Genomic DNA, 12,347 nt, shown 5'->3' with positions numbered 1-12,347 from the left:
TAACAGATGTTACCACACAAGGGACAAGCTTGGCTGTAAAGTAGCCATGGCAGGACTCTTTTCCTTCCTTTAACCAATCGCTCAGCTCCATCAGGAGAACGGGGGCTGCCAATCAGTACTCTACATATCAGGGCACAGCAACACAGCTCACGTCTCTTCATGCACTCCAAGGAGTCTGGCTTGGAAGAAATGGGCCCTCCCCTAGAGAGAACAGGAACCTGGAGTGACCTGTTTGCTGATCTCGAGGGAGGTGCCTTCAGGTGAGTCAAGAGCAGGGAACTTTCCCTTCACAACAAGAGTAGCAGGCTTCAGCACCTGTGGCTGGTGTGAGCTTGTGGGGTTCCTGAGGTCCCTCCCCGGGGAGCTTACCCGAATCCTCCTGCGCTGGCAGCCGCAGTGCCCTCTCCGAACACTTTGCCTCCCGTCGAGCCCAGAGGGCTTGTAAAGGCTGGGGCTGAACCGAATGCTGGCACCCCTCCAAACCCAGGGGATCCCCCAAAAGTAGGAGGGCTGCCAAACACTGGAGCAGCACCGAAGCCACCTGAGCAAAACAGAGGCAAACAAACAGAAATAGGGAGAAAGAAAGGAGACAGGAAGAGAAGACAATGAGCAGTGAGAAACCAAATCAAAAGAGGAAGGAAAAAAGAAAAATATGTTAGAAATTCAAATACAAAGAACTATAACAAAGGGCAACAACCCTTCCATCAGCACAATAATTATTAAAACCAAAGACCAAGTCGCCCCCCTCCATCTGTTTCCAGTAGAGGAGTCCGGGCTCCACTCGGGAGAGCTCCTTGGAATTTGAAGAACCCAGCAGCCCCCACGTTTGTCTGCGAGATGCCCAGTGCCTCCCAGAGGCACGCGGAACTCATCAGCTCTCAATCTCGTGAAATGAGACGGCCACCAAGAAGCAACGTGGTCGTTTCAGGTCCCTTCCCAGCCCCTCTGGCAGCTGTGAGACTCCTCATTGAAAAATGGTTCCCAAAAACTCCGATCCCTACTCAGCTGCCCAGATGACAGATCTGATTACTCATCACCACCAGGCAAGGCATCCAGCTTCATGGAAACCCACATGATCAAATTAGAGGCCCAAAGTCCCTCTCGGGGAGAACCTGTGACCTGGGCGACAGGAGGCACAGAGAGACGCCTGGCACTGGCACTCAGCCAGGGGCTTTTTATTTATTTAAAGCCTAATGGCTCTCACATCTCTCACAGGTCTCTCTCTCTTTGTACAGAAATTTTTTAAAAAACGCTTTCTCTCCGCAGTCAGGAATTACTCCTCAATAAAGAAGCAGGCTGAATGTCTTCTCTGGAGGAAGGCTGCTGTGTAAGTGTGATAAAGCACCCACTCAGCTGTGAGGAGAGCCAGCGGAGTCTAGGAGCCCTCTGCAGGCCCCAGCACGGCTGCTCAGGCACACGGGCTGGCAGGGCTGCACGCGTGTGGGGGATGCACGGAAAAGGGTTACATGTGCCGGGGCAGCCTCCTCGGATTGGAGATGCCCCTCAGGCAGAAAAAGGGACCATCCTTCCCTGACTATCCCTTCTGCTCCTGAGGAGGGTTCCCAGCCCCCAAGATACTCCTTAAATCATCTAGGCCATCAGCAGAGACCCTCAGGGAGTGTCTGTTGAATGGAAGGGAATAAAATGGTACAAGAAATGTGCTCTAAAGGGGAGTATTTGTTAAAATGAGTATTGGCCTCCGAGCTACATGCTAAAGGGAATGATGGCGGCCTAGGGGCAAGCAAGGAGGCAATCAGCCTAAGGAGACAGGGATGTTATCCTCGCCCCTTTGAGAAAGTGAGTCCCGCTGTAGCAGGATCAATCAGGCCTCCTTATTACAGGCATAAGCCCACCATAAGCTTCTGCCACCTGAATCAGGAAAGATCAAATACTGGGTATGAAAAGCTGTCAGCTAAACTCGTTAGTTAACTGTTATTTTGTGATTCAATTATTTGCTTGTTTACCCTTAGTAGTGGTTGCACAAGTGAGAAGATACTTTTTGCTAAGGCTCACGTTTGGGTTAACATTCTGTATTTTAAAACCTTGAGTGAAATTCCAAGCCATGATAACGGAGACTGGTTACAAATATAACAGACTGGAAAAAAAAAAGCGCTAAAAAACCCTTGCAGCTGAATTATTCAAGACTGCTCACAGATCTAGTTACACTTTCTTCCTAGATACACGGGGCTTTATCTAGCACTCAATATTATTCAGACTTCTTGGTGGAAGGTGAGTGAAAAATGAGAAGTCACAACGATACAGAAGGTAAACTGGACAGAGGAGGGGAGCAGATTAAACACGCACACATACACTTACACACACACAATGCCACAAACAATACACCTGGGTCACAGCTAAATGAAATAGGAAGAGAATGGTCACTCTGGTCTTATTTTTGGAGATAGGCAACTTACTCCTGATGCTAGGAGGGGTTCGACTTTATCAGATGCCATCTTCTCATGATTTTCTTCTCCAGAAGAAACAGAAACTTACTAATAATGAATGATAATAAAATATCTCATTTACTGAGGGCCCTCTACATGCCAGGTGTGGTGCCAGGTGCCGCAGAGCAGTTTGCTTGAATCCCCCAATAAACCTGGGACCCCACTTCACAGGTGAGGAAACTGAGGCTTGGCGGATCCATTACTTGTCTGAGTTTAGCCAGCTGCTAAGTGGTTGAGCTGGGCCTGGAACAAAGTCTGAGCGACTCAAAAGAGCACCTGTCACCCAACCATCATGTGTCATGCTGCCTCCCTCCACTGCCACTAAGTCCAGCAATTCCACCAACGGGGCAGCGGGGTGAACACAATGGACTGGGGACAGCAGCAGGGTCATTTTTAGTCTGTCCCACCCCAAATCATCTGCAGCAGTATTATTTTCTAACGCAACTGTATTGAAGGGAGGATGGACACTTGAAGTTTTTCAGACTCATTCAAACCATCAATCTAAAATCCATCCCTCTTACAGCAAACAGTGCTACTCCTGACGCCACAGGCACTTGCACTGCCTCAGCAGGAAGGAAGCTCTCTGTGTAAAGCAGCTTTGCCTTGCGCTCCGCACTCGGGGCTCCTCCTTCTGCGGAAGGAGCTCTTCGAGAGCGGACACAAGCGCGGCAGCAGAGGAGAGCACGGGGAGAGCAGTCTTTCCTGCACCCTCACTTTCCCCTTTCTGGTTACTAGTTCATCCATCTCATGTATTTGACAGGCAGCTTTCTCTGTTAGAGTCATCAGTCTAGGTGGCTTCATGGGGCCAACAGGCAAATAGGAAAGATATTCTGAAAGGCGGGAGGATATATTTTCTCTAAGACAAAAATGAGAGCGTTGGATTCTCACATCAACTGGAGCCTGATTCCAGGAGAAGGAATAACACATAAGAAAACACACGAGTCAAAGAAGACATCATCAGGTTCCTTAAAAAATATATTGTCTTGGGACCAGCCCAGTGGCGCAGTGGTTAAGTTCACACGTTCCGCTTCTTGGAGGCCCAGGGTTCGCCAGTTCGGATCCCGGGTGCGGACATGGCACCACTTGGCAAAAAGCCATGCTGTGGTAGGCGTCCCACGTATAAAAGAGGAAGATGGGCACGGATGTTAGCTCAGGGCCAGTCTTCCTTAGCAAAAAGAGGAGGATTGGCAGTAGTTAGCTCAGGGCTAATCTTCCTCAAAAAAAAAAAAAAAGTCTTGATGATTAATGAACTAAAATTTCTTAGTAACATTTAACCAGGATCAAGAACCCTGTAGCCTTTTCCTTTTTAAATCAGTCACTGCAAGGAAGGGTGGAGCCAAAATAAAGCTGCAACGCTCATCTAGTCCATTTTAACTTCCAGGAAAAGAGTATCCAGAACTATCCGAAGACTAACCCAGCCGAGTCACAGGTCTGAGGGAAGGTGCACAGTGCTTTTGGAAACCACTGCAATTTAGGCTCCGAAAGGCAGAATTCTAGGTACTAACATGGGGCGGTCCCAAATCAGAGCCACGCCTGATCTGGTCCTCAGGTGGGCTCCTTCCGCTGGAAGCTGCCTAACTGCCAAGTCTGCCCTGACTCCACAGCAGGGAGAAGCATCCTGCCTGCTTACTCGTGGGACTTTGCTTCAAAAATCTGCTTGCTCAGCAAACACCCTCCTCCCTGCCCCCTGGCTTAAAAAAAAACTTTTCACACAATTTTCCACACAACAGGGGTAGCAGTGCAGACTCTCCGCACATCTCAGAGACAGAAATAGCACAGAGAGGCAGTTGACAGAAATGAAGTATGTTTTTCTACCTAAGCATATATTGTTCTTTAAAATTTTTAATTATAAATGTAATAGACAATTATAAAAAGTCACACAGGGGCCAGCCCCGTGGCCGAGTGGTTAAGTTTGTGCGTTCCGCTTTGGAGGCCCAGGGTTTCACTGGTTTGGATCCTGGGCGGGGACATAGCACTGCTCACCAAGGCGTGCTGAGGCAGTGCCCCACATACCACAACTAGAAGGACCCACAACTAAAAAAATATACAACTATGTACTTGGGGGAATTTGGGGAGAGAAAGCAATTAAAAAAAAAAAGAAGATTGGCAACAGTTGTTAGCTCAGGTGCCAATCTTTAAAAAGAAAAAAAAAGTCACACAGCTTATAGATGTATACTTTAAAAGTAATGCTGGGATAAAAAATAGTGCTGGTAAGCTCTTTATTCTTGATTATATGGGTATATTCCAACTGTGAAAATTAACTGAGCAGTATACTTATGATATGTGGATACTGCATATGTACACATAATATATTTATGTATGCTATACTCAAAATGTGATTTGTGAAAAAGGGCAAAATGATATAGACATAAAAAATTAAACAGATAATCTGTCTGCCTATGACAGTAATGGGTACCCAAGCAAGTCTGTGACTCAGGATGCTTTCTTGTTTACATTTCAGTTATCACTTTCTTTTGTATTCCCTTACTTTGGTTGTTCTGCAACTGATAAATATTTACAATGTTTTCTTCTCTAGGAAGACTCTAAGTTCTCTTAAAGGCTGCACTGCATGCATTCTGTGCTTTCCAACACGTCTCAGGAGATCTAGAACAGTGTTAGGGACACAGCAGATGCTCAGTGAATATACAAATAAATTGGGGGAAAAAGCACTTCACCCATACGCCATCCTACTCCCTTGGGAACCACCCTAGAGAGATCTCCTCTCAGATCTATGCAGATGTAAATACACGTATAAAAAGAACCACAGCTTGTAAGGATAGTGGTACCTGTTTTATTCTGAGTGGAAAACCCAAAGCCTTGGGATGCCACACTTCCTCCTCCAGAGCTGAAAGTGCCAGCAGGTTTCTGCTCTCCAAATGATGAGCTGGCAAATCCACCAAAGGTCTTGGCCCCACTGTTTCCGAATAGGTTAGAGGTATCTGAAGAGATGAAAAACAGGTGTGAGGGAGACCAGAGGGAGAAAGTGTCCTTATTTACCTCTTAGAACAGAGAAGGATGAAACCTCAGCGGGCTGTTTCAGGAGAAGGGAGTGACAAAGAAATCTAGGATCCAAGGGAAGAGAGCTGTAGAGAAATGGATACCTTCTCTGATGTGCATGCATCTTGATGACAAGCTCTTAATCATTTTGGTACCCAGGCTCAGGATTTCCTGGGACGATCCTACAGGCACAAAATCAAGAGGCAGCAACAGGCGCCAATGACAAGGCTCCTTTGCAGAAACTCATCTGTGCTCCCCCAGCAGACCTATCCACCGACAGAGGACTGATACGGCAGCTTCACAGGAGACAATTTTCTCCTGAAGACTAAGGCTTGTTTTCATCAATCTCCTCACATGCAGGTGCAGACCAACTTCAAATTTTGTCAAACCAGAGAAAATAAAGTTAGAGTAAATCCAAACTAAGCATAATGGCTTCCAGCATTCTGCTGTTATAGTCCAGTTGGGCATGCTTGCTGTTGCCTGGTCTGCTCAGAGAATGGCAGATGACACGAGAAAACCCATGCTGCTCCTACCTCTGATCTGATGGGAGCTAGGGATGTTCTCAAGAACATAAAGAGGCCAGCAAGATTTCCAGTCTTACTTCCTCTTTCTAAGAGGTGCAATTAAGCCCTTGACCTTCTAGATACTTATCTAACGGGTCACTCCCTCAACTACGCACTGAATCGGCTCCAGGAATTAAAGGAAACAAGGGAACTTCTACAAACCAAGACGGGTGAGAAGTTTTTTGTTTGTTACAAGAAATGCAAATCTGACAGGCAATATATAAATAGCCAAAGTCACATACACAGAGGCAATCCCTCAGATAACACCGATAGTATACTATGTATCAGCAATTTTTCTTTTACATTTTTTTTGGAGGGGGGACCACTCACATTTCCCTACCACATACGGATGGGTATTTCAGTAAAATGAGTTTGCACCCACAATAAGGCAGGGAAAAGCTATCCTGAAATGGGGTCGATGCCCAAAGACACAGGCATTAATAGGAGGCTGAAATGATATGCTCTGGGTGGGTAATGGAGAGTTGACTCTGTGTCACCAAGTGAGAAGTACAGACATCGGTACAAGGCCATACAAGCTAATCAGGTGCTCGTGTGAAGGTGACAGAAAGGAGAGCAGTGGAAAGGGGATGACTATCTCTCTCCAAGTGGAGCTGTTTCAAGAGGTGGTCCACCCCTAACCTGTCAATCCCAAAGTCTTTCATCTCCCTCTGCACCAATCCCACCCCAGCGGGAGACGCAACTGCTGCTATTTCTCACTGGAACGCTCTTGGTCTACAGTCTAGAAAGTAGGGAGCCTCATCTCAGGGGCACAATCACCTCGACTGTCTAGGCACAGGGCCTCGGACTACCATATGGTCACCTGCTCTGGAAAACTACTGCTGACAGTCTGAGAGCTTGGCTATGAGTGTGTCAGGCACTGACAGTGGGAGCGATTTAGAAGTTCCTTTCCATTATCCTCACGGACAGTACCATAGGATTATTTATCCCCTGCTGGAATCTACAAAATGTCCTCTTGAACAGTCTGATCTTTCCCTTCAAGAGCCAGCTGGAGGTTACATCTGGCTCCTCCAATAGCAGTGCATTTGCCACTGGAGACGAAAACAGGCTCCTTGGAATTTCAAGAACAGAGGACTGCAATTTTCGGACTTTGTTGGTGCTAACAATGCAAAATTCCAAATAGCACTCAAACCCAAGCACAAGATTAGGGATCAGATCTCCTCCTGGAGAAATTCAAAGTACCGAGGGGAAATGATTCTACTGGGACAATATTGGGAGACTTAAATTCCTGAGACGTCAGAGAACATTTAGAAGTCTTTGGGCTTCTTTATCCATTATCTTTAAGAATCTTCTGTCTTTAAGACGTTCATAGCATTATTATAGTGGAACAAGCATGAGTTTTACAGTCAGACCTGACTTAGAATACCTAATAACTATCAAGTTGGGCAAGAACTTCCTATGTTCCTACTTTCTCATCCTGAAATGGGGACAGCAGTTGTGACCACGTAAGGCTGCTGTGAAGATCAAATGAGATAACGTATATGGAGCACCCAGTCAGGCACAGGGCAGACCCTCAGGAAATATAACTGCCCCTCTCTGTCTTTAACTCTTCCTCCTGCCATACCCCAATCAGGTTCAATGTAACAAAACACAGAGTAGGTCAGCTGTAGAAATGAAATCCTTTTCACTCTGCAAAGATCACAAGAATTAAACCATTCAAGTTGTAAGAGCTGTCATTTGCAGTCTCAAAAGGAAGGCTGCATGTTGAAATATTTTAGGATTTATTTAAGCTGCTCTGAAACAAAGTGGCATGAAATGATGTCTGTTCTTTCCATTTCCATGGTCAACAGTGTGTTTCTCTGTTCTCTCCTAATGGTTCCAAAATAAGTCTCTAGCTCTTGAAAATATGGTAAATAAGAGAATATCTTTGTTGTTGGAGAATATTTCATTGTAGAAGATTCTTTTTCACTTGGGAACAAACCAGTGAGAATACTTTTCTCTGCAGAGCCACCAGATGACTTCCACTTTGGGGGGTGACAAGTACGGGGAAACTGGCATCCGCTTGGGGCTCCCATGCTGCTGGCACAACAAGGATCTTCGCTGATCTTTTATTCGGCAAAAATACTAGCGAAACCTAAGATCAAGGTCTGACTCAATTTAAATTAAATTATACTTGATATAAATTTGATATAAATAATATCACCAAGACCAGGTCCCATGTCATTCTGCAGGTCTAAAGTCACTAAACAAGAATTGAATATGCACTGAGAAGGGGGTTCTCAAGAAGCTCTCATCCAGGACACTTTCCAAGACATTTTCTTAAAGAACAGTTGCAGGCCCTTTGATCAAGTGGCTTTTTCATCCTCACACGAGTAAGTCTTTCAGACCTCTGAACAGAAAGAATGTGCTGAGAATGGTTCTAACCAGTGGCCTCAGAACAAGACTCAGGAGGCAGTAGGTCCTTGCAGGTAACAAGTCACAGGGGTGCTGAATTTTAAATGAGCCCAGGGGTTAAAAGTGTATCTTTGGTAGAGTCTCTGGGGAAGCCAGAGAGAAGAAGTCTTTACAAAGTGTGAGCTTGTGGACAGAGCGCAAGCCAACTCCAAGCAACAGTGCTCCTAGCTTGTCCGTCTCGGTCACTGCACAGTTCCAACTACTTCTCAGGGCTAAAGAGGGCAGCTTCCGGACCAGGCAGTCTGGGGCCTAAATGTCACAAAGGGAACTGCTGGTTGCTCAATATCTGCTCAGATACCTATCTGCAAGGGAGCGTGTTCAATGCCGCGTGGAACGAGCACAAGGGCAGTCAAACAAGGCACACCTGGGAGTTCCATTACGTGAGGCTAGAAGATCTCAGGAGGCAACACGGTGGCTCAGAGCCCAGGAAACATTCTCAGATCAAACTCTGGTGACGCCAGTCAACGGCTGCTACTTCCCTAAGTCCACATCCCTTCTCTGAACCTATTTCCTCATTGGTAAAACGGGGACGGCCACATCTAAAATCACCGTTGTAAGAAGTAATTGGACCACACACATGGGGCACCTGGCACACAAGAGGTGATCAATAAAGGCTGGGTCGCTTCTGCCTGATGTCCTGTGAAGGAATGGAATACAAGGGCTGCAGGATTCCAGAGAAGAGAGAGCACTGAGGGCCTGTGTGACCCTTCGTTCGCCCTTACAGGAAGGCTCAGTTCAGATGGGTGGAGTGGAGGGAGCGTGGGACCCTGGCACAGAAGCAGGGAGAAGTGAGAGGTGTGTGCTTGGTGTGAAGGACAGCAAGCAGACATACTGGCCAAAATAGAGGGAATGTGTTGGGGGTGTTGAGTCAAAGTCAAAAAAGGACGCTGGGGCCAGCTCACAGAGGGCCCTGAATTTCAGCCTAAGGAGTTGGTTTTGACTTTATCGTATAGTTACTAGGAAGCTGCCAAAGGGTTTTGCATAGGGACCGTGGCAAAATCAAAGTGGAGTCTTAGACACTGAATTTTATGGATTTTCAGCCCACAGTAGAGGAGACTGGAGGCAGGGAGGGGAGTTTGGAGACCACTGTGATAACCCAGGTGACGATGGGGAACACACCCCACAGTGACAGAGAAAAGAGAAGAAAAGGAGAGAGAAACGAACTGTTTGCGAGGCAGGAAGAGAACCAGGAGAGCTGACCCATACAATCCGGGAGAGAAGTGGCGCTGGCAAGTATCAAATGTTGCAGAGGCACCCACGGAGAAAGAGGCTGTCCCTGGTGGTTTGCAGAAAGCATTCTCAGTCCTGTGGCAAGGACAATGCCCTCCCCAGATGACTTCTGGCTCCTTCTCCATTGTTCCTTTCTCCTATCCGGCACTTAATCCCTGGGGATACAGAGAATCCTGTCTCTTTCACTATCAAATCATAATTTAGTTTTCAAAAACAAAATAATGTTAAGCCTTTCCTGTACCCTTTCAAATTCACTTAAACATCCCTTCAGCATAAAAGTAAACTGCTAGTTTCCAATAGCCAGCCTTTAGGAGATGAAGACCAGAAGGCGTCTGGTATCAAGATAGACACGTGTTTATTTTAAACCAGAAGTAAAGAATTAGAAACAATAGTGTGCCAGTGAACAAGAGGCTGGGGGGCGGGAGGGAGGGTTCTGATTTGTAGCACTGTCCAATCTCCATGGTGTGAATCAATACTTCCTGATGTCACTGACCGTGGAGCTGGGGAGAGATGTGCACAGCTGGCTCTTGTGAGCCAGTGCAAGCCAGCTCCAGCCCACCACTGAGAGAAGGCAATTCTTTGACAGGTGAGAGCCATGACACTAGAGAGGAAATTAGGCAGGAAAAAAGGAATTTTTACAAGGGTACACACCTAAGTTTTAACAATAGGCTAGTAACACAATCTTGCAGATGATAAGTTACCTATGGGATAAACCCATATTTCTAACTAGCAAGCGCCAGATGCTGTGTTTGGCACATTATGTATGATCTAGCTGAGTTCTAGATCTGCCACTTTCTGGTTTTGTGAATGAAACAAAACAAAAAAACAATCACCTAACCATCTTGGGCTTGTTTCCTTATTGGAAAATGGAGAGTGCTACACAAGGATCATGTTTTGAAAGTACGTGCTGTGCAGCCCTGCGGTTCTGTGTTGAGAGCTGGGGAAAAGATGGGGAAACCACCCAGGTGTAACTCTGGTTCCTGACCCTTGCTTCCAAGTGACCTATTTTTATCTGTTTTACATATCAAGATTCTGTTTGAGAGTTCATCTGCAGAAACAGTTTTTGAAAACTGCTAGACTCGATTTCTAAGATCCTTTCAGTCTAGGATCCTAAATTCCTCCTGGCACATTGAAAGCTAAAGAACACAAATGTCTGATTATAAAATTTCACAAGTTAAGAGGTATGTGTCTATTGACTATAATCTTTCCTTATATTTTACTAGAGGGACAGTGACATCAAAATACCTGCTGTGTGAACCCAGAAGGCAGGCTCAGCCCAGAGAGCTTTGCTTTTAACCCCATGGGCCTTAATATTAAGGAGATATCCGTCCTGTCCATAGAACGTTAGCTCTTGATTCATTGAGATCTTGTTAGGCACAATGGATGGGCAAAGCTGCATGGACAGCGTATCAAATGAGAAGCTAAGACGAAGATGACAAACAGCTTCCCAACTTCCCATCTCAGCCTCCATCAGCAGCAGGATATTTTTTAAAAAGATTTAAACAAACAATTTTCTTTCAAACCATGAATAACAGATCACACAAAGAATTTTAAAAATTAGCTGGAGAAGAAACTGCCTGCAGAAAGATACAGCTTCATTTGAAAATAAGACAAAAATGTAAAAGATGAGAAATAATGAAGGCTTCAACTTTTGGGTGACATTTCTCTATAGTAGCTGAATTTTAAAGCAAATTCAAAGAGAGTACTACACAAACGAAAGTCCAGATGCTCCTTCTCCAAGCACAGCTAGCTTGTTCTGCTGCTCTCATTTCTGCTTGTCTGCTTGCATTCATTTCAAGTCATTTGAATGCTAAGAAACAGAGCAATTTGGGCCTTGGGAGAGAAGGGAGCAGTTCATACTCAGATTCTCTCCCTGCAGCTCTGATGTCTTTTCATGATTATATAGGACATCTCATTAAAAACCCAAAAATAAAAAACAAAACCAAAACAGATCACACTGCTTTGGGGAAGATGTTTTAAGTGGGCCTTCCAGACCTTTTCTTTCCTTTCTTCATTTTTCACTGAAGCTTTGATAACACCAACAAGATGACAATTGCATCAGGGGACTGAGGGACTGGGAAAACTCTTTCTCAACTTACTTGAGGTGGCTGTAGGTCCAAAGCCTCCGCTGGCCGAGCTGAATGGGTTTTTGTTGGCCGCATCCTGGCTGGGTTTCCCTCCAAGGCCACTGAAGAAACCTCCCCCTCTTCCAGTGTTTCCAGGCCCAAACACGCTACCACTGGAAGGGGACGACTGCTAAAAACAAAAGGGGCAGGAAGTGAGATAGGATGAGAGGTCATCGGAAAAAGGCAGGCCACATCCGCGGAAAGGAGGCACTCACAGCTGGTACAAATGGGAAAACCAAGGGAACTCTGATTAGTTCTGGTACGAATGCTCTGATAACCACGAAAGAAGCTGGACTCTGGACAGGGACTTCCTACGAATCAGAAGTTCTCAAGCTATCCACGTTCACAGTTCTCTGAAAAGATGATTTATAGTAGGTGGGAATTTTAAAAAGTTTATCTGCCTTGCTGCCTGCAGTCTCTGCTTGACCCAATGCCAGGGACCGGAAAACCACCTCCTGAAGAGTACTCCCTAACGCAAAACTTTAAAAACATTTCTGGGCTATTATGAGTGCCACTTATTTTGATTCCCCTAGTTGTGGCTGAACTCAGCAGCAACTGATGCTAAGTGATTTACA

General features: G+C 45.7%; 1 protein-coding gene across 8 annotated transcripts in view; it reads right to left on the bottom strand.

Moving 5' to 3' along the window:
* The window catches only part of NUP214 (nucleoporin 214), a 97,472-nt gene that overhangs the window by 3,437 nt on the left and 81,688 nt on the right, over nt 1–12,347 (bottom strand). For 4 of the 8 annotated variants that reach the window (XM_070250868.1, XM_070250872.1, XM_070250867.1 and 1 more), the window contains exons 31-33: nt 11,746–11,902; nt 5,231–5,383; nt 370–541 (exon numbers count right to left, since the gene is read on the bottom strand). In XM_070250868.1, the coding sequence (XP_070106969.1) occupies nt 370–541; nt 5,231–5,383; nt 11,746–11,902 (482 nt within the window). The remainder of the gene's footprint in view (nt 1–369; nt 542–5,230; nt 5,384–11,745; nt 11,903–12,347) is intronic. The other 4 variants (XM_070250871.1, XM_070250874.1, XM_070250869.1 and 1 more) reach the window with 1 other exon arrangement.

The sequence above is a fragment of the Equus caballus genome, chromosome 25 (genome assembly GCF_041296265.1).
Source record: "Equus caballus isolate H_3958 breed thoroughbred chromosome 25, TB-T2T, whole genome shotgun sequence".
Classification (NCBI taxonomy): Eukaryota; Metazoa; Chordata; class Mammalia; order Perissodactyla; family Equidae; genus Equus; species Equus caballus.
The sequence above is the reverse complement of the archived record's forward strand: the minus strand, read 5'-3'. Positions and strand labels throughout refer to the sequence as shown.